At 41.7% G+C, this 25,641-nt stretch overlaps 1 protein-coding gene across 7 annotated transcripts; it reads left to right on the plus strand.

Moving 5' to 3' along the window:
* The first annotated feature begins 1,234 nt into the window (after positions 1-1,234).
* Positions 1,235-25,641, plus strand: FAM3A (FAM3 metabolism regulating signaling molecule A). 7 transcript variants are annotated; one of them, XM_039366107.1, is made up of 11 exons: positions 1,241-1,344; positions 1,704-1,779; positions 15,264-15,377; positions 17,336-17,359; positions 19,120-19,182; positions 19,706-19,829; positions 19,948-20,006; positions 20,448-20,498; positions 20,662-20,746; positions 24,294-24,420; positions 24,523-25,641. In XM_039366107.1, exons 1-11 carry the CDS (start codon positions 1,321-1,323, stop codon positions 24,619-24,621), a joined length of 846 nt encoding a protein of 281 aa, XP_039222041.1. In that variant the 5' UTR covers positions 1,241-1,320; the 3' UTR covers positions 24,622-25,641. The 7 variants fall into 7 exon arrangements, with proteins under 7 accessions (XP_039222042.1, XP_039222041.1, XP_039222043.1 ...); XM_039366110.1 differs by lacking the exons at positions 1,241-1,344; positions 1,704-1,779 and adding exons at positions 12,344-12,890; positions 14,902-15,023; XM_039366108.1 differs by lacking the exon at positions 20,448-20,498 and having other exon boundaries at positions 1,235-1,344.

Below are 25,641 nucleotides of genomic sequence, written 5' to 3' on the forward strand. Positions count from 1 at the left end.
GCCAACCTCTGACAAGAAAAATCAATGGGGGAAGCCATACTCACTTGACAACTCCATGATTCACTTAACACTGCAGTGATATGCCTTACAACTGTGGCAAAAAGGTCATAAAATGAGGTGTAGCTTACTTAACAACCATCTTGCTTAGTAACAGAAATTCTGATCTCAATTGTGGTCATAGGTCAAGAACTATTTGTATACTATCATGTTACTCCTTTTGAGAGTAAATAACATGTAAGATGCAGAAAAAGTATAGAAAGCAGCAAGCAAAAGTAAGTACAGGTAAGCCTCAACTTATGACCATAATTGAGCCTGGCAATTACGGTCATATGTCATGGGGATCTTAAAGCTGGTCATGTGAACTGACCCAATTTAACAACCTTTTTTGCAGCAATCATTAAGTGAATGCTGTGGTCATTAAATGAGCCCATTGTTCATTGTGGGGCTTTTTTTTTCAAAACGAAATAAATATCACTTTCTAGAAAAAAGCATAAATAGCATTCACAGAGGTTAGTGCAAGCAGCCATAAATGCAGATTGGTTGCCAAGTATCCAAAATGCAATCACATTACTGAGGGGGGGGGAACAGGGGGGCAGACATCATAACTTTGGAACCAGGTCATAAGTAGTTTTTTTTTTGGGGGGGGGAATCTGGCATAATTTAGAATGGTCACTAAGTGCTCGCTAAGACTAGCTATATGGACATTGTGAAAAAAGGAAAGCTAGCAAAATTTAGTTTACACCAGCACATTTCATTTTAATTCCCTTTGTAAACCATATTACCTTTCAATACATCTGTACCAGTTTGTAACTTGCCTGAATACAGCTTCTCATCTCTTTTGAGGTATCTCAAGGTAGTTATCTAGGAAATCTGATTACCTGTGTAATTTGGCCCACAACTATTTCTTATTGTGAGTCTCTCTCTTTTTTGTTGGTTTCCCTGCAACCTTTTTGCGGACTGGCAAATTAGTCTAGGCTGGGGTACCAGATCTGCACTGGAAACCACCAGACACCAGAAGAGCAATACAAAAACATAATCTTTTATAGTCCTGTGGATTAATGCAAGCCAGGTCTGGCAGCCTTGTCTAGTTCTTGCCTACCAAGAAGAAAACCCCTGAATCTTCCAGCTATGCCTAAACCGCCACCTTTGTGTGTCCCTGTAAATGCAGGAGAAGCTCTGCTATGAGGCCACTCCTGAATGTAGCCTCATTTTCCTGGAGGACTAATGGCGGCTTAACCAAAAGAGTCGCTTTTCAGAGTGAGATAGACAATGCATAAATGTAATAAATAATAATAATCTGCCCTATTTCACCGGATTGAGATGGCCCACTGGGTTACGCTTAAGGTAAACTAATCAAAATCAAGCTAAGAAAGACACCTAGGGGCCTAGATGTTATACTAAACGTGCCCCAAGAGGTTTAGGGTTTATGTGAATGCTATCACTGATTGCATCTGTATATAATGCTAAGCTATAGTTTATCCTAACCAAGTTGTATTGAATAAGCCACAATAGCTAAGGTGACACATAATTAAATTAAACTATGTTTAAACTATGTCTTAGGTGGATTTAAATATATGGGGTGGCAGTACTGGCTTCCTGGGGATAAAAGATGAATCTCCACAGTATACAAACAATATTTGCCTGTTTAAAATAGGATAGATTTCTCCAACCTATATTTAGTGTGTAATTTGTATCTTCCCCAGGCAAATACGCTTCTCTCAACAAAGATGAGACCCATCAGAAAGAGAAGGCACCATATAGATGCTGTTGCTGTTATAAGTAAGTCAACTTGGGAAGAAAACATTGTTAGTGTGAAGGCAAAAATCTACATACAAATGCGTGGAAGAAGTTGTACAATGAGGGAGGGAAATGATACTGATGAGAGGGAGGCTATGTTGGGCAAAATATTAGGGTTGGAGGAGAGGGATTTTTCATGTGGGAAATCAGAAGAGTGAGATGATACGTGCAGGATGCTAATTGTTGCTTCATGCAGACCTCCTGATTTGCTTGGCCCCATACTTTTTCCAGGATGATTGAGGGTTGTACCTGCAGATTTGAACCTGGGACTGCTTATATATGAAACCTGAGTTCATTTTTGGACTCATGTGGGCCTGGAGTTTTGGACTGATTCTTTGATTCATCTGAGTGATTATCTCTGTGAAACTGGTTGTGGTAGAATTAACCCCCTGGTAAGAAAAGAAATTTAACCAGATTGATGTAGTAATATGATCAGACCATTGTCATCTAGCAAATTGGAACCTTAATTATTGGAGAGGCCTACAATTTCTTTTTTTATTATTAATTATTTTATTGAAGTTTTATTAATAATACAAAATTAAAAACACATTGGACATAGATATGACGTCACTGGTTCCATACATCTTCCATCACTTTACAGTAACATTAGTACTCATATAGACATATAGTTCTTCTTTTAAATATACATTTGTCTGTAATCTATATTATATTCTAACACTATACATTTGTCTTTGCTGCCCTCTTGTTATCTATCCAATCATAAAATTGTTCTCTGATTTTATAGTACTTAGTTTCACTTTGATCCTTAAGTTCCAATGTGAGTCTATCCAATTCTGCGCAATTCAGGATTTTCAATAATATTTCCTCTTCGGTTGGAATATCTTTCTCTTTCCATTTTTGAACGAAGACTATTCGTGCCGCGGTTACTATATGCAGTAATAAATAATTTGTATCTTTCTTGTATTTTTTTTCTATAATTCCCAGTAGGAAAACTTCCAGTTTGGCCTCTATATCTATTAGCAGGATTTCTTCCAGCCATTTCTTTAATAAAGGCCTGCAATTTCTTGTGTAACTATAACATAATTATGATGTTGGCTGTCTTAACTGATAACCTATAATTATGGCCACCCTTCTGCCACTGGAAGTCATAGAAAAAGATGTGCTGATAGATGGAAAATAAAGTAAATCAAACAATCCTTAATTATAGTTTGCCTTTATGCTGAAAACCCTGGTTTGGGTTCTCTAAACCACATTTTCTGCAAATATGGATAATATATTGTTCTAACTCATCTGAAAGGCATCGAATTAGCAATCTCTACATAAGCTATCCCCTTTATGGATTACTGCCTTGTCGTGGCGAAGGGGCTTGCGTAACTCAATGAAGCTATAAGCTATGCCATGCAGGGCCACCCAAGACGGACAGGTTATAGCAGAGAGTTCTGACAAAATGTGATCCACTGGAGAAGGAAATGGCAAACCACTCCAGTATCTTTGCCCGCTGGAAGATGAGCCCCTCAGGTCGGAAGGTGTCCAATATGCTACTGGGGAAGAGCAGAGGGCTAGTACTAGTAGCACCAGAAAGAGTGAAGCGACTGGGCCAAAGCCGAAAGGACGCTCAGCTGTGGATATATCTGGTGGTGAAAGGAAAGTCCGATGCTGTAAAGATTTTTTCTCCATAGGAACCTGGAATGTAAGATCCATGAATCAAGCCAAGCTAGACGTAGTCAAAAAAGAGATGACAAGACTGAACATCGACATCTTAGGAATCAGCGAACTAAAATGGACAGGAATGGGTGAATTTAACTCAGATGACCATCAGGTATACTACTGTGGGCAAGAATCCCTTAGAAGAAATGGAGTAGCCTTCATAGTCAATAAAAGAATAGGAAGAGCAATACTGGGATACAATCCCCAAAATGACAGAATGATCTCAGTTCGAATCCAAGGCAAACCATTCAATATCACAATAGTCCACATCTATGCCCCAACCACTGGTGCTGAAGAGGATGAAATTGGCCGGTTCTATGAAGCCCTACAGCACCTTATAGAATTAACACCAAAAAAAGATGTCCTTATCATCATGGGGGACTGGAATGCTAAGGTAGGAAGCCAAAAGATAACCGGAATAACAGGCAAGTTTGGCCTTGGAGTACAAAATGAAGAAGGCACAGGCTAATAGAATTTTGTCAAGAGAATACGATGGTCATAACAAACACTCTTTTCCAACAACCCAAGAGACGGCTTTACACATGGACATCACCAGACGGTCAACATAGAAATCAGATTGACTATGTGCTCTGCAGCCAAAGATGGAGAAGCTGTATACAGTCAGTAAAAACAAGACCAGGAGCTGACTGTGGCTCAGATCATGAGCTTCTCGTTGCAAAATTTAGGCTTAAATTGAAAAAAGTAGGGAAAAGCACTAGGCCACTCAGGTATGAACTAAATCATATTCCTGATGAATATACAGTAGAGGTGACAAATAGATTTAAGGAATTAGATCTGATAGACAGAGTGCCTGAAGAACTATGGATGGAAGTTTGCAACATTGTACAAGAGGTAGCAACTAAAACCATCCCAAAGAAAAAGAAATGCAAGAAAGCAAAATGGCTGTCTGAGGAAGCTTTGCAAATAGCTGAGGAAAGAAGGGAAGCGAAAGGCAAAGGAGAAAGAGAAAGATACACCCAATTGAATGCAGAATTCCAGAGAGTAGCTAGAAGAGATAAGAATGCCTTCTTAAATGAACAGTGCAAAGAAATAGAAGAAAACAACAGAATAGGGAGGACCAGAGATCTCTTCAAGAAAATTGGAGATATGAAGGGAACATTTCATGCAAAGATGGGCATGATAAAGGACCAAAATGGCAGAGACCTAACAGAGGCAGAAGATATTAAGAAGAGATGGCAAAACTACACAGAAGAACTATACAAGAATGAGCTTAACATCCCAGATAACCACAATGAGATGGTCACTGACCTCGAACCAGACATCCTAGAATGTGAAGTGAAATGGGCCTTAGAAAATCTGAGCAACAACAAAGCTAGTGGAGGTGACAGTATTCCAGCTGAGCTATTCAAAATCTTAAAAGACGATGCAGTAAAAGTGCTACACTCAATTTGCCAGCAAATTTGGAAAACTCAACAGTGGCCACAGGATTGGAAAAGGTCAGTTTACATTCCAATTCCAAAGAAAGGCAATGCCAAAGAATGTTCAAACTATCGCACCATTGCACTCATTTCACATGCTAGTAAAGTTATGCTTAAAATCCTACAAGCTAGACTCCAGCAGTATGTGGATCGAGAACTACCAGAAGTACAGGCAGGATTTCGAAGAGGCAGAGGAACTAGAGATCAAATTGCCAACATACGCTGGATCATGGAGAAAGCTAGGGAGTTCCAGAAAAACATCTACTTCTGCTTCATTGACTATGCAAAAGCCTTTGATTGTGTGGATCACAACAAATTGTGGCAAGTTCTTAAAGAGATGGGAGTACCAGACCATCTCATTTGTCTCTTGAGAAACCTATATGCGGGTCAAGAAGCAACAGTGAGAACCGAACACGGAACCACTGATTGGTTCAAAATTGAAAACGGAGTCCGGCAAGGCTGTATACTGTCGCCCTGCCTATTTAACTTATATGCAGAGCACATCATGAGAAAGGCAGGGCTAGATGAATCAAAAGTTGAAATTAAGATTGCCGGGAGAAATATCAAGATATGCAGATGATACCACTCTAATGGCAGAAAGTGAAGAGGAACTAAAGAACCTCTTGATGCGGGTGAAGAAGGAGAGTGCAAAAGTAGGCTTGAAACTCAACATTAAGAAAACCAAAATCATGGCATCCGGCCCTCTCAATTCCTGGCAAATAGATGGGGAAGAATTGGAGGTAGTGACAGATTTTATTTTTCTGGGCTCCAAGATCACCTCAGATGGGGACTGCAGCCAAGAAATTAAAAGACGCTTGCTCCTGGGGAGTAAAGCTATGGCAAATCTAGACAGCATACTAAAAAGCAGAGACATCACCCTGCCAACAAAAGTGCGTATAGTCCAGGCCATGGTTTTCCCAGTTGCAATGTATGGCTGTGAAAGTTGGACCATAAGAAAGGCTGAGCGCCAAAGAATTGAGGCCTTTGAACTATGGTGCTGGAGAAGACTCATGCGAGTCCCTTGGACTGCAAGGCGTTCAAACCGGTCAGTCCTAGAAGAGATCAACCCCGACTGCTCTTTAGAAGGCCAGATCCTGAAGATGAAACTCAAATACTTTGGCCACCTAATGAGAAGGAAGGACTCACTGGAGAAGGGCCTAATGCTGGGAAAGATTGAGGGCAATAGAAGAAGGGGACAACAGAGAATGAGATGGTTGGATGGAGTCACTGAAGCAGTAGGTGTGAACTTAAATGGACTCCAGAAGATGGTAGAGGACAGGAAGACCTGGAGGAACGTTGTCCATGGGGTCACGATGGGTTGGACACGACTTCGCAATTAACAACAACAACAACATAAGCTATGATTTATGTAAACTATGGTTCAGCCATTATGTTGAAACTGAGTTGAAGGTATTGTCCATCACGTCACAGATGCCAATATGGTTTAATGAGTAAGGTGTTGGATTAGGACTGGTAGAATCATATTCAAATCTACTCCTGCTGTAGATGATTCAGTAGATGATTTTAGTCTAATTGCTCTTCTATCCCAAACTACCTTATAAGGCTGCTATGGGGATAATATTGAGATCTCCATATAAGATGCCTTGAACCCTTAGATTAAAGATGAGATGCAGATTTAATAAGTAATAAAATAATGTCCTAGTGTTTCGGCATCATCCTGAAAATCTGTTATATGGCTCAAAAGATAATTCCTATCACTAATTTCCTCTAAAAGCTATACTAGTTAATGGTAATCAAAGGAGATCTCTATAGTATATAACTACTTTTTGCTCCTGGATAAAAGGGAGGAATAAGAATCTAGATTAAGTTGTAATATATACATATGGCATCTTCCATGGGTGGCTTCAAAGGTCAGGAAAGCAGATGAATTTAGGCTGAGGGTTTCAGTTTTGTTTCACTGAAACAGTAAATTTATAAACAGACAGTACCATTAAATAAATGTAGGAAGGATGAACTCACAGTTGTATGTTCTATCTAGGCAGAGTATATTATTTTCAGTATATTGTTAGAAAAAGATTATGGCAATGAAAAAACTATACTGGAATCTGTCTTTTTAGCATTTAATTTTATCTGTTGTGAAATCTTTTATGAGTAAAGGAAATTATTGTATTGAGACTTCTGAGTGCCAAGGTGGTATGCACAACTCATATTAATTTTAATGTGATAAATGCATGGTTCTGAGTCCACCCCACTTTTATATCTTTTGGGGGGAATAGTACAAGTTGTATGTACCAAGACAACTGGAAAATTCCACCTCTGTGTTTCTATCTAAATAGTCTGTCTGTCTGTGTGTCTGTCTATCCATTCTTGGAAAGCAGTATAAACACCAGCATGATTAATGAAAACAAACTACCTGCTTGTAAAAACTGGAACTAGTGAAGCAAAAGATTACAGCCAGTGGAAGCACATCTTGAATCAATAGCAAAAGAATAAATTAGCAATTAGAAGTGAGGGAGCAGGAGCAGCAATCAAGAAATATTCCAAATGTTGCCACAATCAGCTGTTTGTGCTGGCTTTACGTTATCTTCAAATGGTTCCTGACTGTTTTGGCAATCATTGAAGAGTGTTTTGTGATGGATAACTTCATGAACAGCAATTGAAAAATAATGCTTTGTATTTCGTTGCTGAGTAAATATGGCAGTTGTGATTTGATTTATAGAAGCACTGGGAGACAATAAAGTCTTGTCTGGCCCTTTATTGTGGATTTGGCTGAAGTTGAAATAGTTTGTAGCAAAATCTAACATTGATTTTGTATATTGATTCCAATTAATAGCTTAAAATATTTCCTATTTCTCCAATCATTGCAAAAGTTAGCTTCTTCCATATCAAATCAGACACTACTAATTTACACATTGCTACTATCTTAAATGTACAGGTTTTTAATTGCATATGAAGAAAAAGCTCTTACAGTAGGACTCCTGTTTTTCATGCTAATATCTATTTCTTTTTTAATTGGTTTTATTCATTTATAACATAAAATGTGAAAATGCAAAAGCAAATACTGTAGTAGAGGACAACAGTGGAGAAAAGGAAAACAAAAGGGAAGGGAAGAAACAAAAGGCATTGACTTCCAACTGTCTCTGTTGCAGTAAAATCAGACATTAAAATCAAATCTCAACTTTTTACATTTCTATAGTAGTATGCACTAGCCATTTTTTATCGGCAAATCAGTCAAAATCATAATATTATTTTTTTTCACCTCAAGCACAAAGTCCAGAAGCGGTTTCCAAGCAGAAACAAAAGTACTTATGTTCTTTTCTTTTTATCACATGCTAACCAAAGGTTAATGTTTGCATGTCAGAAACATAGAGTTGTTTCTTGTTCCTTCTAACAGCAAGCTGAGAAGGAAATTTCAAGAGCAAGAAAAGGTGATGCAGATAAAATGGCTGTCACGGCAGCCATGCCAGTTCACAGAATGGTTGGACATTGCCTACCAAGAATGCTATATGCTATTTCAGTGAAATCATTGTGGGGGAAAAACATTGCTACAAAATGATTATGTTCTCATATGCTGGTGCTGCTTTCTTTTTGATATTATAAACTAATTATTTAAAAAAGAATAGATGAGGCAAGTCCCAAAGGAATATATAATGCCCACTGCCTGGCCTGTTGCCTTGCTTCCTAACCTTGGCAACTTTCGGGTGTATGGACTTCAACTCCCAGAACATTAAAGCAATTTCCAAGCTGACTGGAGAATATTGGGTATTGAAGGGCAAAGATCAGGAAGTTGACAAGGTTGGGAAACGCTGCAAAGGAACCAGAAGCCAGGCAAACTATGCTGCAGAGCTATACCTCGGTATTCAAGAATGTCACAGATCCTGCTCCTTTACCTTCATGTGGATAAAGGAGATGCTTATCTGTGTTTAGCTGAATTCATAACACTATACTATACTTCACCCACATGGACCACTGTGTGTTTGATGGTCCAAATTCTATGAAGTTTTATGTCCCTCAATTGAATGTGAGTTGGAAGCCCAGTATGGTAGAACAAGCCAGTGAGTTAGTTCTAGTTCCCTCTGGATTAATTTTATTTATCAAATTTACAAGGGCAGTTTGGAAATAAAGCTCCATTTGAGCATGTGTGAGAAATAGGCGGGGATAGTGACACGTGTCCAATGGCACCGTGCGCAATAGTTCAGTAGGCAGTGAGGAGTGGAAGGAGAAGGTTGTGTTGTAGTTGACGCGTCCGCTAGATCAATTGAAAATGAACCAGTTTTTTAAACGAAACAGTGGCTTGCGTTGCACCGCAACGATGACAATGCGCTTTACGATGCTGTTACAGGGTGGCTTCGTTCACAGGCAGGAGTTTTTTTGCAAAAGGAATTTCAAACCTTGTAAGACCTTATGAGAGTTGCCTATTTGAATGGCGATTATGTCAAAAAGTAATATAATGTAGTTTTCTAATGTGTATAATAAAAGTTCTGTATCTGCGAGTGTCTGTCATTGATAACCAAATGGAGGTTTATTTCCGAATTGCCCTCGTATATACTGACTGTCTCACTATCTAGAAAGACTCTGGGTAGTTTAGAATGGCATAAAAGCATTAAAATTAAACATACAGGTTAAAAATCAACAGCATGAACTTCTTGGAGATAGCCTTTCGTCTTTCACTCAACCAACCACTTCCAACATAGCACGCCACGACACCCCCCCCCGGGGGCCCAAACCAACCAGCAGAGCCAGGTTTTAAGGCCCTTTCAGAAGGCCATAAAGGCGGAGGCAGATCTCACCTCCAGTGGCGAGATATTCCAGAGGATGGGGGCCAGGCAGAGAAGACTCTTCTCCTCACCCTCACAGCCTGAAATTCCTTGGCTGATAGGATCTGTGCAAGGCCTCTGCTGCCAGAGCTAGTGGGGCAGGCTCATCCCATTGGGCCTATGAACTGTAGAGCTCCAGCCATTCATTGTCTTAGTTAGCAATTGAGGCACAGAATTTCAGGATTGTAGTAGATGAAAAAAGAAAAGCCAAGGGAGTTGGAATGCATTGGATATACATCTTATCGAGTTAAAATGCTTCTTTCTTCTGCATTATAAAAGGATGTTTCAGAAATAGAAGAGAAAAAAATGTTGGGTTTGACATACTACAGAACTGCATCTCCTCCTCGTACCCATATGCAGCTTTTGGGTGGGAACTAAAATTTTGGATGGATGTCATACCCTGCAGAGGTTTACAGCATGCATTTCTTCCTTAATATCTCCAGATCCTCCAAAAATGGAATGCAACCCTGAATATGCCAATCATATACTAGTACAGCACTGATGGCATTAAACATTGTGCGTTTCTGCTATATAATAGTTGTTTTGCAGTTGCTTCTTGTTCATTGCGGTTTCTAATGTTTGTAACAGGAAACTGGATAAACCTATTTTTAGCCTGCTGTAAATTAAAGGCTAAGAATGAAATTTTGCTGTTTTCCTAATTTGGTTCTCTATGGTTGTGCTGGATTACAACTTCCATCATTCTCAATCAGTACACTATAGCTAGCAATGCATGAGGAAAGTTGTATTGTATGAGAGGATTAATAGTAGATGAGAGTTCAACCCCGAGCTACAGATATTCTCTTTTAATAGTACATGGGAGTTTTATGTATACTGAAACCCTGGAAATTGGAACGAACAATTTATAATACTATATATTTTGTATAAAATAACTTGTAACTGGAAGTTTTTAAGAAGAGACTGGACAGCCATTTGTCCGAAATGGTATAGGGTTTCCTGCCTGAGCAGGGGATTGGACTAGATGACCTCCAAGGTCCCTTCCAACATTATTATTATTATTATTATTACTTTATTATGCCAAATATAATGTAACTTAAAATCTGTCAGAATAATTCAGAAGTTTTAGAACCATGGAGTTGTGGATGTAAATTAATATATTGGGCAGGGGCACAGTGGGAAAGGCAAACTATTTCTTAACTTCAGGTGCAATTAAGTTAAAGTGTTGGACTAATCCCAGAAAGGCCTAGTCTAGGTTGAAGCCCTGCCTCAAGATGAAAGATGACTGACTGATTTGTGGCCAGAAGCTTTCTAGTAGCTAGAATAGTGATGGCTAACCTTTTAGAGACTGAGTGCCCAAACTGCAACCCAAAATTATTTATTTATCGCCAGGTGCCAGGTGGGCGTGGCCCACTGGGTGGGTGTGGCTATAGTAGTCATGGCAGACTGGGTGAGTGTGGCCAAGGTGGGAATGGTCACCTCGATGTTACTTGTAGGGAGGGACGCCTGTGGGGGCCGGGCAACGTTGGGGGAGATCCAGGGGGTCTCTGGCAGGTGGGGCGGTGGGCAGGAGGCTCGTCCTGCGGGGTGAGGCAAGGCGAGGCAGGGCAAGGGTGCCATTGTCGCAGGGCAAGGCGAGGCAGGGGCCGGGGCGGCTGCTGCCTGACACCATCGGCCCCTGCACACAGAGGCCAGTGAGCGCATGGGGGCCAACAGTGTCCGTCAGCAGCTACAGCCTGCCAGCCCCTCGACCAGTGCACTCTGGGGCTCCGCAGCCCACCGCCAGCAGTTCAGAGAAGCCGCCTCTGAGCTGGATGGCTGGCCGACAGCTGAGGAGGCGATGCAGTGGGTCGTGCCCAGGAAAAGGAGAGCATGTGAGGCAAGGATGGACAGGACGGGGGGAGGAGGGAAACCAGCCGTGCTGGGATACATCTGCCCACGTGGGACCTCAGTGAGTTAGCAGACGGCTGGTTGAAGAGGGACGGTTGCCATCTCTGGGGCATGGCGCACATGCCCACAGAGAGGGCTCTGAGTGCCACCTCTGGCACGCGTGCCATAGGTTCGCCACCACTGAGCTAGAACTTTACTGTGGAAAAAAATTGAAGAAGGATACTCCTGGGGAAAAAGCAGGTTATAAATCTAACAACTTAAAAATATATAAAGCTAAATGTCTATGAAGATTCTCAGTCATCCAGGTCATGGTTGTCCCAAAGGTGCTTTTTCAAGAGGCAAGTGGGCTTTGTTTTTCTTTGAAGACTGGATCTTGGAGGTCTTCTAATCCAGCCCCCTGCTGAAGCAGGAGAACCTATACCATTTCAGATAAGTGACTATCCAGTCTCTTCTTAAAAACCTTGAGTGATGGACCGCCCACAACATCTGGAGGCAAGCTGTTCCACTGGTAAATTGTCCTCACTGTTAGGAAGTTTCTCCTTAATTCCAGGTTGCTTCTCTCTTTGATTTCAGGTTGCTTCTTCTCACCTCTGGATGAGAAGCAAAAGGTCTTCAAAGAAAAACCAAGTCCAGTTGCCTCTTGAAAATGCACCTTTGGGACATAAAAGCTACATTGAAAGAGCACTGCTCTCTCTGTGCAGCTTTATTTGATCTTCTTTCCCCTCCCCTTTCCAGGACGTAATTTGGTTTCCTGCAGATTCCAAATGATGGGCGGGAGTGCCGGATGCCAACCTAATCCTCTACCCGCAATTCTTTCAAGAGGGCCTCGGCTTTTCCAGGATTCTCCGAAACGCCGGTTTTTTGTTGTTGTTGTTGTTTTTAAGATGAAACCCTAGCGCTGGTCTTTAAGCCAGTTAAGCGAATTCCTCGTGAAGAGCGGTGCAATAAGGGGACTGAGGCCAGTAGACCGTGGGAACGTTCCGGTTGCCGAACGGTGTCGGAATAAGCCTTAGCGCGTGGGACAGCGGCGATGGCCAGCGGCGGAGTGGGGGAAACGGCTCCGTACTCCGCCTGGAGGGGGCGAAGGGCTGGGACGCCCAAAGAGAAACGCAATCAGAACGAGGGAGACAAGCGATCCTTCCCGCGGTCTCCGCCAAGCTCTTCTACCCAGGGGGCTGGGCGGAGCCGCCGCCGACAGAAGAGGAGGAGGAGGAGCTGCTTGATGCTGCCGCTGCCGCTGCCACTTAGCAAGCCGGAAAATCTTGTTCTCGGCTGGTCCTGGGTGAAGCTTTGCTGGCCTCTGGGAGATCCGCAAGCGGAAGCTGGAGGGAATCATGAGGCGACTGGGGTGTTTGGGAGATGAGTACGTGGGCTGCGGGACGGGCCCAGGCAGCAGCGGGGCCGGGGGGTGGGAGAAGAAGGGAGGCCCTGCGCGAGGGCCTGGGGAGCTCGGCTCGGGGCTGCGGGCGGGATCCGCGGATGGTTGCAGAGTCGTGGGCTTCTCTGCTTAGCTGGCTTCGAGAGAACGGCCTGGAGCCTCTCTGGAGGGGTGCCCGTCTATGACGACGCGCTCGTGCACTTAACTTGGCAACAATATAGAAGTGGTTTGCCGTTCGGTTCCCCGCGATGTTTGCCCGACCTGTTCCAGTCCGGTGCTCATCCCTGGTTTTCTCGGTGTTTTTCTACCCAAGTAGAAACCACCGGGTCTGACCGTGCTTAGGTTGATCGTTTTATTTATTTGGTTTGGGGGCGGTGGGTGGTGAGGGTGATCGGAAGCATGAGGCCATTTGCTCTGGCTATTTGAACAGAACTTAATTCCGGAATTGTTCTCTTCTGGACATATCCGATGTAGTTCCTAGATCAGTGGTGGCGAACCTATGGCACGGGTGCCAGAGGCGGCACTCAGAGCCCTCTCTGTGGGCACGCATGCCATCGCCCCAGTCCTAGGCCTTCGGCTGGGTTTTATAAAACCTTTTTGCTTTAGGCCTCCGCCACCGTGTGGAAAAAAAAAAAAAGGTTCAGTCAATCAATCAATTTCAACTTCTCTCAGGAAAAAAAAAAGATCTTACAAAGTTGGAATTGATTGAACTTTTTAGTCCCACCCAGTCTGCCCTTACCACTGCAGCCACGCTCATCCAATGGGCCACGCCCACCCAATGGGCCACATCACCCAATGGGCCCCACCCACCCAGCACCTGACAATACATAAGTAGGTTTTGGGTTGCAGTTTGGGCACTCGGTCTCTAAAAGGCTCGCCATCACTGTCCTAGATGTTAACAGAAAGAGGCAAATTTCAACCTGCATAGGTGAGGACTTAGTTGCCTTCCTGTTTGCAGCACTTAAGAAAAAGTGAGGAGAAAAAAAGGGGGGAGGGAGAGAGCAACACTCTAAGAACTAGAGGTAGAAGAGGTATGGCCACATTCATACCTATGAAGGGGAGGATACATAAATGAGACTTTCTCTCCCAAGGAAATCTACCCAGACACTTGTTTTCGAAGTGGGTTAAATTAGTAGCTCTAAGTTGCTCAAATATCTAAAAGGGGGAGTGAATTTGGTCAGGAGAATGAATACAGTTAAAGAAGGGGATCTTGCTTTGATCCTGTAAAATCCAAAGGGCAAAACAAGGAGTGCTGCAGAATTCGGTATGGTTCAAGTCAAATTTGCAGAGGGTAAAGTTTAGAGTAGTATCCCTCCCCTACAATCCACACCATTTTGTGGAGATCATGGTTAAAACCTGAGCCTTGCAGTTCTGTGTAGATTTTATCAGCTCCCTGGAAATTGACCCTTCAACAATTAAAAACAGTTTTTGCCTGCAGACAGGGAAAAAGAAAAGGGGGAAATTCTGCCTTGCCCTGCTCAGGATTTTGTTTTTACATAGAGTTCTGTTTCCACAGCTAGCTATTAAGTTTCATGTCACTAGATTAGACTACAGTTTTGCATAAACCTTTGAAAAGTATCCAGCAGTTACAGTATGCACTATGTTTAATGAGAAGTATAGCTACAGACATCCTGTGGCAAGAAAATTTAACAGTCCTCCACTATATTGCCTTAAGGGAACTGTTTCAACTGTTTCATAAGATGACAAAGCAATTTAACTTGCAGGTTTGGTGAGACATTTTTTTAAAAAAGTATTCAAGATGAATTTAATTATAGTTCAATTTTAATGGTTCGGTGTTACATGAAGTGACTGGCAGTCTAACCATGAAAATCACACAAGATGGTTTAATTCTGTTATCTGATTGTTATGAAGATTATATTTTCATATGTGTGCTTATTAGTGTAGAACTTCTGAATATTTGTCCTGAGTATTTGGGGTCATGCAGGAGTTTTGTCTTCTTTGGGTTGATTCTGACTGCCATTTCTGATCTCTGTAGTTTGAAGGGTACATGTGACTAACCTACCTCAGACTCCCTCACCCATTCTGCTACCTCAGGAGCCTAATAGCATTGGATTTCCACTGGTTCTGGACACCCTCAAGGGGCCATGAGACTAGCAGGTGAGCTGTGGCTGGGAGAAAAAAGCGAGAGCAAATGGCAGCCCTTCAGACAGGAAAATCATGGTCTTTAGCCACTGACATCCAGTAGGCCCTTTAGAACATTTAACCTTCTGGGATATCTTGGGGAAAATATGGTAGCCACTACTGGATGACTGTAGTGTAGCATTTGGATTCAGCCTTCCTTCAGAGTTTCTTTTTGGCTTTGCTTTGACCTGACTTCATTTTTCTTAATTGTTTCAGGTCCTCTTCGTGTTGTCGTGATTGTCTTGACAGCAGGGCTAACCTGGATCCTTGTCAGTATCTTGTTGGGGACCCAAAGCGGTTTCTCTCGCCTGCAGCAGTTCCTCCTCAACAGTAAGAACAAGGACACTAAGAAAGGAGAAGGATGGAGGAGTGCTAGGACATAGAATAGAATAATAACTTTATTGTCACTTTGAATGGACACTAATCGGCATACATTAAAATGAAATTTCATTGCTTTCAGCTCTCAAAGGTCACCATCTCCAATAAATATGACAAAAATAAATAAATGCAGAATTATGCATATACCCATGTATATTATATGACAAAGAGAGACAACAGTCTAGTTCGGATTATGTATACACGTGCATGGTGAGAAAAACGAATCTTGCGAGTTTACCAGATGGATGGCGTAGGGAAGAAAGCTATTACAGAAAGGTGTAGTCCTGCTAGAAATACTTCAAAACCTCCTCCCAGAGGGGAGCAACAGAAACAGACCGTAGAGTGGGTGCGTGGGGTCTCTAATAATGCTTTGAGTTCTAAGCACATGGCGCTTAATAAGCAGCGTCCTGAATACCAGGAAGCGAGCAAGCAAGTGTTCCCTTGCAAGAACTACCATCTTTCCTGTGCATGCTGATTGTGCTTTGCTATTAACTAGGGATAGGCAGTGCTTCAAATCCAAAGCAGAAAAGGTGGGCTTGCATATTTCAGCAGTTGAAAAACTTCAAAAAGCTGCTTCTTCTCCTGAGGGGGGGTTATTCACAAACTGTAGTGCTAGGGTCTCAGGAAAACACACATTTCAGGTAAGGCATTGTTGAAAGGATGAAGTAAGATGCCTTGCAGTAGAGACAGGCATGTTCTTTACACCTCCTTATTTCCTGCTTTGGATCTGAAGTACTGCATTTCCTTACTCTTGGCCTTCCGTACGTTCAGCAGAATGTTCAGTAGGGCATCAGAATACCTAGAAGGATAAGAGAACTTTTAGATAGGCCTTTTCTGATCTAAGTGCCCTCCAGATGTGTGGCTTTCAGCTTCCAGAATTTCCAGCCAGCGTGATCATTGCTGAAAAATTTGAGAATTGACATCCACATATATAGAAGTTGCCTAAAGTTGGGAAATATCTCTGCATGGCCATTAGATATGAAAGCTAAATGAAATTTTTGTTTATGAAAGTATACCTCCCAAGTACTAGGGACAGAGAGAAAAGAAGGCTGGTCACCTTCATTGGATTGCCAAGTCACTGAAGAAATCCACATGCCGTCATGAGGATTGTGTGATTCACTGTAGAGAAAGTTCAGTGGCAGTGTGGGGCTCTTTTTATATTATACAATGTCCTGGACTGGCCTTGTACCTGCAAGTAAATGAAACTAAAGCTGTGTTAAGGTGCAGCTATCGTCTATGTGCCAGTTATACCTGAAATTAGAACAGCAATTTGGATTAAAGCAGAGAGAATTCAAAGACCCCCAGCAGAGATCTTTCATAATTTACTGAACACAATTTATTACACTTTACCCTAAACTTTTAACTTTCCTTTGGTGACTAATCCCAAGAATTCTAATTACTTCTGAATACTCATTCCAATTTTTGTTGCCCTGGTCCATGTGATGCATGCATTTATTTTGCTGAAGGGCATTTATTCTTGCAACAATTTCATAAAGCTGGTTCAATACAAAAATGAGACAGTGTAAAGTCATTGAGTGACTGAATAATGCGGAACCTTGGAGTGGTTTAACAAACCTAATGACACCTGATGCTTTTAAGCCATCATGTCAGGTCAACCAGAAGAGGCAAGTCTTCCTTAGCTTGCTGTTTTGAATATCCTTTTCAAGCTTAATCAGAAACAAATCTTTTAAAAGTAATCCTTTGGCACAGTCCATGCTGAAGTATTGAAGAATGAAGGAAACTTTTATACTGGATCCTGGGTGCCTCTGTATCTTTGAGGAGATGAGGCAGGACATTAATTACAGTTTTCAAACAGATCTTGACTTGCATCTGACCAAACCTTTTAGCACAGAGTGATAACCCTACATTGAGTATCTTGCTGATGCTGCTGTTTCTTTGCTTCCTTGCAGGTCCAGAGAACACTCCCGCTACAGGTAGATGATTGGCTACATTTCTGCACAGTTCCTACCAGCCTCCCCCAACCTGGTGCCGTCTCCCTTTGTTCCTAGTTAGTTGGAGTAACGATTTGCAAGCAATGCATGTGTAGAACAGCCTTGTCTAACCAGATGGCCCTTCTGATCTATTGGATATTGACTTCCATCATCCCTAGCTATCTTATCATTGGTGATAGGAGTCTTCATACATATAACATATAAATAAGGAGCCAGGGTTAGGATACGAGGAATTCATATATTTGCAAACCCATGGCTGAACCTGGTCTTGCTAAGACTTCCTGGACAATTGAACCACTATAGCTTTCAAACAGATCTTGAACTGCATCGGACTAAACCAGTGTTTCTCAACCTTGACAATTTTAAGGCATGTGGACTTCAACTCCCAGAATTCATGTGGAATTCTGAGAGTTGAAGTCCACATGCCTTAAAATTGTCAAGGTTGAGAAACACTGGACTAAATCAAAATGTACTTTTTTAGCACAGCTGAACTAAGTGCCAAGACAGTGCATTGCAATTATCTTTGACTTAGGGCCAAATAGATCCTGGAATTGCGGATGTTAAGTAAGATGCCCATGTGATCACTTCGCTCAGCGGTCACAATCCTGGCTCTCCTGTTAAGTGACCACATGGGTCATTAAGTGAACAGAGCAAAAGAGCTCCCCTCTGTTTGCAAAAGAGAAATCTAGTGGCTTGGTTGGGAAAAAAAAACAACCCTCCAGTCTGTGGCAGGAATTCCCCCTCCCCCAGTGCACGAAGGAGAGGGGAATCCTTCAGCCATTGCAATATTCTTTGCCGGCTTCTCCACTGACTTCTTGGGGAAGCTGGCAGAGAAGATTGCAAATGGGGGATCATGTGATTGCGGGGTGCTTGGTAACCAGTTGTTAAGTGTGAATATGTTTCCAAGTACGCAAAAGGCAGTCATGACCATGGGAGGATGAAGTAGCAGTCGTAACTTCAAGAACGAGTCATAAGTAGCTTCCGTCATAACTTTCAACAGTCATTAAGCAACCAATTGTAAGTCAAGGCTTATCAGTAGTGTTTTCCCTAGGCTGCTTGCCATGGCTAAGCGAAATAACAAAAATGAATAACAATTGTTCATAGTTAACAGAAAATAAAGGAAATGAAAGCATTCTGGGAGTCAACAAGTCCTTTCGCTCAGACACCTTCACTAGCTGAGAGGTATATGATTTGATCCGTACAAGGAAGAACAAATTAGTAAAAATGCAGACAGAAGTTATATAGTGCAGGACTGGACACAGGGGAAGCTTGCATTGTCAACTTTATATGCTTTCTTGGGGAAACCAGACTGGCATTAATCCTTATCGGCTATCTGGTAACAAATTTCAGTTTCTTTGCTGCAGTGTAACTGCAGAATCTGTAATCTGATTACAGGTACCAGAGATAGGATAGGGAAAAATGTCACATTTCCCCCTAACTCGGTGAGAAGTGAATTGTCTGTAGCCAGAGTGTGAGATAAAGAGATTACATACGAAGCCTGTTTCTATTTGCTAAACATAGATGTAATTGTCCAGTTCCCAGAATTCTCATTTAACATGACAAAAAAAAAGAAATAGCTAAGGAATTCTGAGAGGGAAGGGCAGGTAGAGGAAGGTTGGTGTAAGACATTGCAAGGATTGGTAGGAAGCCAAGATCCTGTGCCACTTATCTGTCTCGTCTGTCCTGGCTTTGTGTCTCTCTTACTATCCCTGGAATCCTGACTCTTTATCCATCATTGTCAGATTTGGACAAGATCAGAGTGGTCTCGGCAAAGAATTTTGCAGGCAGCCGCAATAGTCATCGCAGTGAGTCAGAGGAGTTGAAAAGGAATTGGGGATACAGGATAAAATAATGGACTTCCATGTAGTAGTTCTAAAAAAGTTGGTCTTCCTTTTTGCCCTTATTTCCCAGAAGGTCCCTTGCACAGGTAGAAAAAAAAATCTTCCTATTTCTTTAATTCTTGAATACAGGAGGCTTGTGTATGTTTTCTGATTTGTAAGGTGATTTTGACTGGGTGGTAAAGTAGACTTCCCTCTCCTGAGTAGGTCCTCAAAATTCTTCAACAGCCCTGGCACCAGCTCTTAAGCTGGTTTGAAGTCCTTGGGACACCGAAGGTTGAGTGTAGTGCCCTGGCCCTTGTGTTAAGTCACCATAGTTAGAATGGGAAGCATTGGTATGATCCTTGGAATAAGGGTAATAGGGAAAATTGTTAGTCCATACAAATCTGGAAGTTATTTTGCACTGAAATCAAGAAGACATATGCAAGATAGTTTCCACTTCAGTATACTGACCAGGGACTTGAAGATCTCACCTTTGCTATCTTTTCAGAACCAAGGCCAAAGAAATACAAGTGTGGCCTCCCCCAGGCCTGCCCAGAGCATTCGTTTGCCTTCCGGATGACAAGCGGTGCAGCCAATGTCATTGGGCCCAAGATCTGCCTTGAAGATAAAATGTGAGCCAGGCAAAGTCTGACAGTTGGATATACTTGTGCAAATCCATGAGACTAGACTGTACTAGACCCCAGGATAGCCTCCTTTGAAGTCTTTGATCTGGCCTTTTATTTCTTTCAGGCTAATGAGCAGCATGAAGGATAATGTAGGCAGAGGTCTGAACGTTGCCCTGGTGAATGGTGAGATAGACTTTACGTACCTTAAAGTTGTATGATTTTATAAAGGCGCTCCAGTTTTGGGGGCTCTGCAGCACTGCTTCAAAAGATGCTGAGCTCTATTCTCCAATATATCTAGTGTTGGATTCATAATCCGTAATATTGGGCACCATGATTTGATTCCTAACAATTTATCTGTTTGGCTAAGCTAAGGTCTTCATTCAAGCGCCATGTCATAGTGGGTGGAATGTTGCAATAATGAGGAAGGGGAGAGATACAAAACTTAAATTCTAAAAAGCAGAACAAACAAAATGGCACACTTAAAAATACCTTAAAATGCACATGACTAGTAGATTTCAACCGTATGATAAAAGGATGATAGAGACGATGTGCCAATTGCCCACCCAACAGAGGCTGGAGAGTAGTGTACGCGTGGCCATTAACCCTGCTCTGCTTTGCTTTCAGGTGTGAATGGAGACTTGATTGATGCTAAGTCTTTTGACATGTGGGCAGGAGGTGAGTGTGTGGTAACAGAAAGGATTTGGTATTGATAGATAGAAAATAGAGCGGTCTGGAGAAAAGCTGAGGCAGTTCTCTGAAAAAAAGGAAAGGATGCTGTATATATGTAAGCTGGGCTAGACTTTCCTATCTTTCTCAAGCTAACTCTTCTCTCCTCCAGATGTGAACGAGCTGCTAAAATTCATCCGGTCATTGCACGAAGGGACATTAGTATTTGTTGCCTCTTATGACGATCCTGCCACAAAGTGAGTGTTGAATGATATTCAGCCCCAAATGATGTTCAGCCCCAAAATACACTGATTCATGTGATGAAATTTCATACAGGTAGTCCTCGACTTACAACAGTTCATTTAGTGACAGTTCAAAGTTACAACGGCACTGGGGAAAAAAAGTGACTTATGACAGTTTTTCACTGTTACAATCTTTGGCCACGTGATCCAAATTCAGGTGCTTGGCAACTGGTTCATATTTATATGACCGTTGCTGTGTCCCAAGGTCATGTGATCCCCTTTTGTGATCTTCAGACAAGCAAAGTCAATGGGGAAGCCAGATTCATTTAACAACTGAGTTACTAACTTATCAACTGCAGTGATTCATTTAACAACTGAGGCAAGAAAAGTTGTAAAATGGGGCAAAACTCAACAAATGTCTCACATAACAACAGAAAGTTTGGGCTCAGTTGTAATCATAAGTCGAGGACTATCTGTATTGACATAAAGCATTAAGAAACATTCCTATGTAGCAGCCTCTGAGCAACCAATACTTGGACGTTATGTAATGTGAAAGTAACATGTATCCAGTGTGGCTAGTAGCGATTAAGAGCCTAAACAACCATTAAAACCTTCTAAGTTGGCTTTAATCACATCCATTGCATGCAATTTGAATAATATTAACAACACAATAAGGATTTCCTTTCGCTTGTTTACATAATTTGAACCCTTTGGTCAGCATACCAACTGGCTCTTATAGACAGGCATTCAGAAGTCATGTGAAATTAACAGTTTTATATGCCAGCCTTTAATATAAAAGTCCACGTAGCATATGCATACACCACCCAGAACCTGTGAAGGAGATGGGCGGTTAAGATAAATAAATAAATAGTAAAATCATGAGACCAAAGTTCCATTGATTGGGAATGGTTCCTTTATGTATTTCGATTGGTGTTTGATGAAAATGCTATTATCAAATGGTGGACAGATAACATTTGAATAAATTCAGGAAGGAAGATACAAGGCTCAAAAATGCTGGGCTTTGCTATCATTTGCATAAGAGCCACAGCTTTTGTCAGTTCAGGGCTGCAGAAGGTGCTCAGTAAGGTTACGCGTTCTGTCCAAAAGTGGGCAAAGCTAGAGGTCAAAGTGGGCCTGAATTTGGAGGGTTGTGTGGTTTTAAGGCAAATGGCACGGCAGTTTAGGAAATCCATTTCCCCCCTTAAAATCTCCCCCAGGCCATGAAAGGAGTGCTGATGCAGCCCAAGGGCCTGATGTGTAATGCCCCAATTTAGGAGCAAAAGTTGGGTTGCCAGATGTGACCAAGAGCAGTTTTTGCACTTTTAAGAGTTGCTCAGAAGACGAAATTAGGCAGGAGCAGCTTCTCCCTTTGATGCAGCACATAGGTGGGAAAGAAGTTCTGATTGTAGTAATTCTTCACCTGGAGGTAGCCTTGGCAGCCTTTTGGCATCACATGGTTCTTTGTCTAGAACAGGAGAGGCAGCTGTTTTTCCATCTTCCAAAAGTTGCGCTACTGCCTTTTCTGAAATCGACAGTCTAGAACAGTGGTTCTCAACCTGTGGGTCGGACCCCATTTGGGGTTGAACGACCATTTCACGGGGGTCGCCAAACAACGCAGTCCACCTTTTTTTTCCCCCTTTTCCTTAGCTGTGCTACTCCCTTTTATTCTATTGGCTTTTTTTTTTATTGAAAATTTTTTAAAAGTTTTACAAATAAACAACCAAAAACAAATCAACCCTCACCCAATCCCTCCCAAACCCACCTCTCCCTCCCCCCTCCCCGAACTTCCCAGAACTGAATATAGGCTTATTTAAAATTTTAAAAAACCTAAACAAATTTTTACAACTTATAAAATAATTAATAATAAGATATATGTGACATAAACATTAAAAAGAAAAATACTTAAAAAAGAAAAAAAGAGAGAGGAAAGAGAGAGAGAAAGAAAAAGAAAAAGAAAGGAAGATAAAAAATAAAAGAAAAAAAGAAGGGAGAAAACAAAAGACGGGAAAAGGAAAAAAAACAATCTATACAAGTTATGAAAAAGCTAAATGATATTTTTCCATATCCAAATTATATTGTATAAAATTTATCCATTTTTCCCATACAACAAAAAATTTCTCTTGAGATTGCTCCTTTAAGAAAGCCGAAATCTTTGCCATTTCCGCCAAATAAGAAACTTTATAAAACCACTCTTGTAAAGTAGGCAAAGATTCCTTCTTCCAATATTGTCCTACTAACAGCCTTGTGGCTGTAATCAAATTTAACATCAATATAACTTCCTTAGCATCACAATCAGTAACAATACCTAATAAAAATAATTGCGGGGTAAATTTTACCCTCCTTCTAAAGATTCTTTGAATATTCCACCATATCTTAATCCAAAAAGCTTTTATATTTTTACACGACCACCAAATATGATAATAAGTAGCGTCCAAACAACCACATCTCCAACATTTAGGCTGTAGATCAGGGTACATAATAGACATTTTTTGTGGGTTGAGGTGCCATCTATAAAACATTTTATAAAAATTCTCTCTTAAGTTCTGCGCTTGTGTAAATTTAACATTCCTCACCCAGATAAGTTCCCAAGTATCCAATGGGATTGGTTCACCAATATTTTATGCCCATTTAATCATACAATCTTTGATTAATTCAGATTCTGAATCCATTTCCACTAAAACCCCATAAACCCTCTTAATATGAGTTGGTCTTTGATCCCTTACTTGTTTAAAAAGATTTTCATCTTCTCTAAGCCAACCCATATTTTGAAAGCCAATAGAATAGACTCTCTTGAATAGAGTCTTATTGGCTTTCAAAAGCCAATAGGAATTGTCCAGGCTGTCTCTGTCCTGCTGAGCCTGCCAAAAGTCCCATTCTGCAAATGGTGCTGCACCAGTTGAGTAGTCCTCGACTTACGACCGGTTGAGTAGTCCTCGACTTATGACCGGTTGGGGGTCGCAGCATTAAAAAGATTGAGAACCACTGGTCTAGAAGGGCTATTTCTCATTAGGGGTTCTGGGTGTTCTTCCTGCTTGGAAGAACTGAGCTTGGTATACATGTAGGTACATGGATCATTTCAAATGTCAGACCATGAAGTGCTGAACTGGTCTTTTCAACTACACATTTGCCTGGGTTTCTACAGTTCTCCTAAGGAAACCTACTTCCTTAGAAGCAAATCTCTTCTAAGTTTGAGGTTGGGGTTCTCTGCATTAGCAGATCCTCACAAAGCATATAAAAATATCACGGGGAACAATATGAAGGAACTCTATGCTCCTCTAAAGAGAAACATGTGCTTTATTCACTCACCCAAATAAGAACGTTGAGAATATTTCCAGTTGTTATAGATACAGACATAGATGCTGGGGAAACTATTCCAAATCTTTTTTTTTTTAAGCCATTGATTTAAATAAGAAGGTTAGTGGGAGTGAATAGAAGATGAAAAGGAAGTTGCTTAAATCAAGCCAAAAATACAAAGGAGAAGAGGAAATGTACAGATGGAGTAAAAGAAGTGAACCATAGAGGGGTTTTTTTTTGCTCAGTCTACTTCTCTGCTTCACTCCAGAATGAATGAGGAGGCTCGTAAAATCTTCACAGAACTGGGCAGCAAATTTGCTCGGGAACTGGCCTTTCGAGACAGCTGGGTCTTCGTTGGAGCCAAAGGAGTGCAAGACAAGAGTCCCTTTGAGCAGGTATTTGGTTCAGGACTTGGAAGGGTCCCCAGAGTCAATTGAAATAATCTCTGTCAAAGAGGTAAGGCCCCACGCAGACCTCCCTTTTGCTCTTTTTTGCAGCATGTGAAAAACAGCAGAAGCTCCAACAAGTATGAGGGCTGGCCCGAAGCCCTTGAGATGGAGGGTTGCATTCCGCAGCGAACCACCGAGGTCCTGTGAGGGTCCTTTTCTTCGAAACTTCAAGTGAATTTTCTCATAGGGATGGGAGAAAAAAATCTCCAGTCTTCCACCTGTTGTTGTCTACCCTTATTATGGCAGCTACCCTTCTTTCCGTCTCCAGAGTGGCCTGTTTGGCAGTGCCTTAATAAGGCCTACCAGTTGCCCTTTTCAGAAAAGCTTTCTTGCCATGGACTTTGGGAAGAGAGAAAGTGTAAACTCCTTATTGCCGGATTAGTTCTCTGTTCCCTTCTCTAGTGCCTTAACATTTTTCCCAGGCAAAGGGGTCTAATCCTCCTTGCCCTCTTCCCTGCTATAAATTTGCAGAGCCGATTGATTTGCTCAGCTGAGAACCAGCCTGGGGGTTTTATATGTGGATAATTTAAAGCGTGAGGAAGAACTCTTGGGCAGGGGGAGTAGGTAGGAGATATCATGAAAAGTGGGACGGTCCCCTCATTTCTTTATCTCCACAACATGCTTCTATCATGCCTTCTTTACACACATTTGTACCTTTCTTTGATCCCATGCACATCTCAGTTATACGTGCATTCTTTGTATGTGTAGAATCTCTGCACTGCTCAGCTGAAAAGCATGGAGGTCCAAGGAAGAGTCCTGTGTTCATGAGGTTCTGCCAAAGGAACCACTCTGAATCAGAGTTTATCTATTTTAGCACCACTGCTGTTCCAAGTGCACCCCCTTAGTTTGCTAAACTTGAGAAATGCCCAGTTACTGCTTCCTGTAGTGTAATGTTGGTGCTTCAGTTTGTGAGGGGATGGGGTGAGGACTGAGTCTTTCATTCATCTTTCTGCCCGTGTTCATTTTTTTTTTTTATAGAGTGTAGTGGAGGGAATCCAAGCTCAAAGTTTCCATTTGCCCAATCCTTGTTGCTGAACAGCTTCTTCAATAAATGCTGTGTATAACAACCGAGGCTTGTTGTTTGAAATGGTTGCTGACCTGCCCCTCCTCCCCAAAACACCTGGTTCATCCCATGGGATCTATAATTAAAGATAATGTGATTATGCA

Source organism: Crotalus tigris, unplaced genomic scaffold (assembly GCF_016545835.1).
Source record: "Crotalus tigris isolate CLP2741 ecotype Arizona unplaced genomic scaffold, ASM1654583v1 scf7180000020218.1340706, whole genome shotgun sequence".
NCBI lineage: Eukaryota > Metazoa > Chordata > Lepidosauria > Squamata > Viperidae > Crotalus > Crotalus tigris.

Coding starts and splice junctions, on each gene's coding strand:
- FAM3A (XM_039366107.1), top strand. CDS start 1,321: ATGGCCCACTGGGTTACGCTTAAG. Junction 20,007..20,447: donor GAACGTTGCCCTGGTGAATG/GTGAGATAGACT, acceptor CTTTGCTTTCAG/GTGTGAATGGAGACTTGATT. Junction 20,747..24,293: donor TATGACGATCCTGCCACAAA/GTGAGTGTTGAA, acceptor GCTTCACTCCAG/AATGAATGAGGAGGCTCGTA.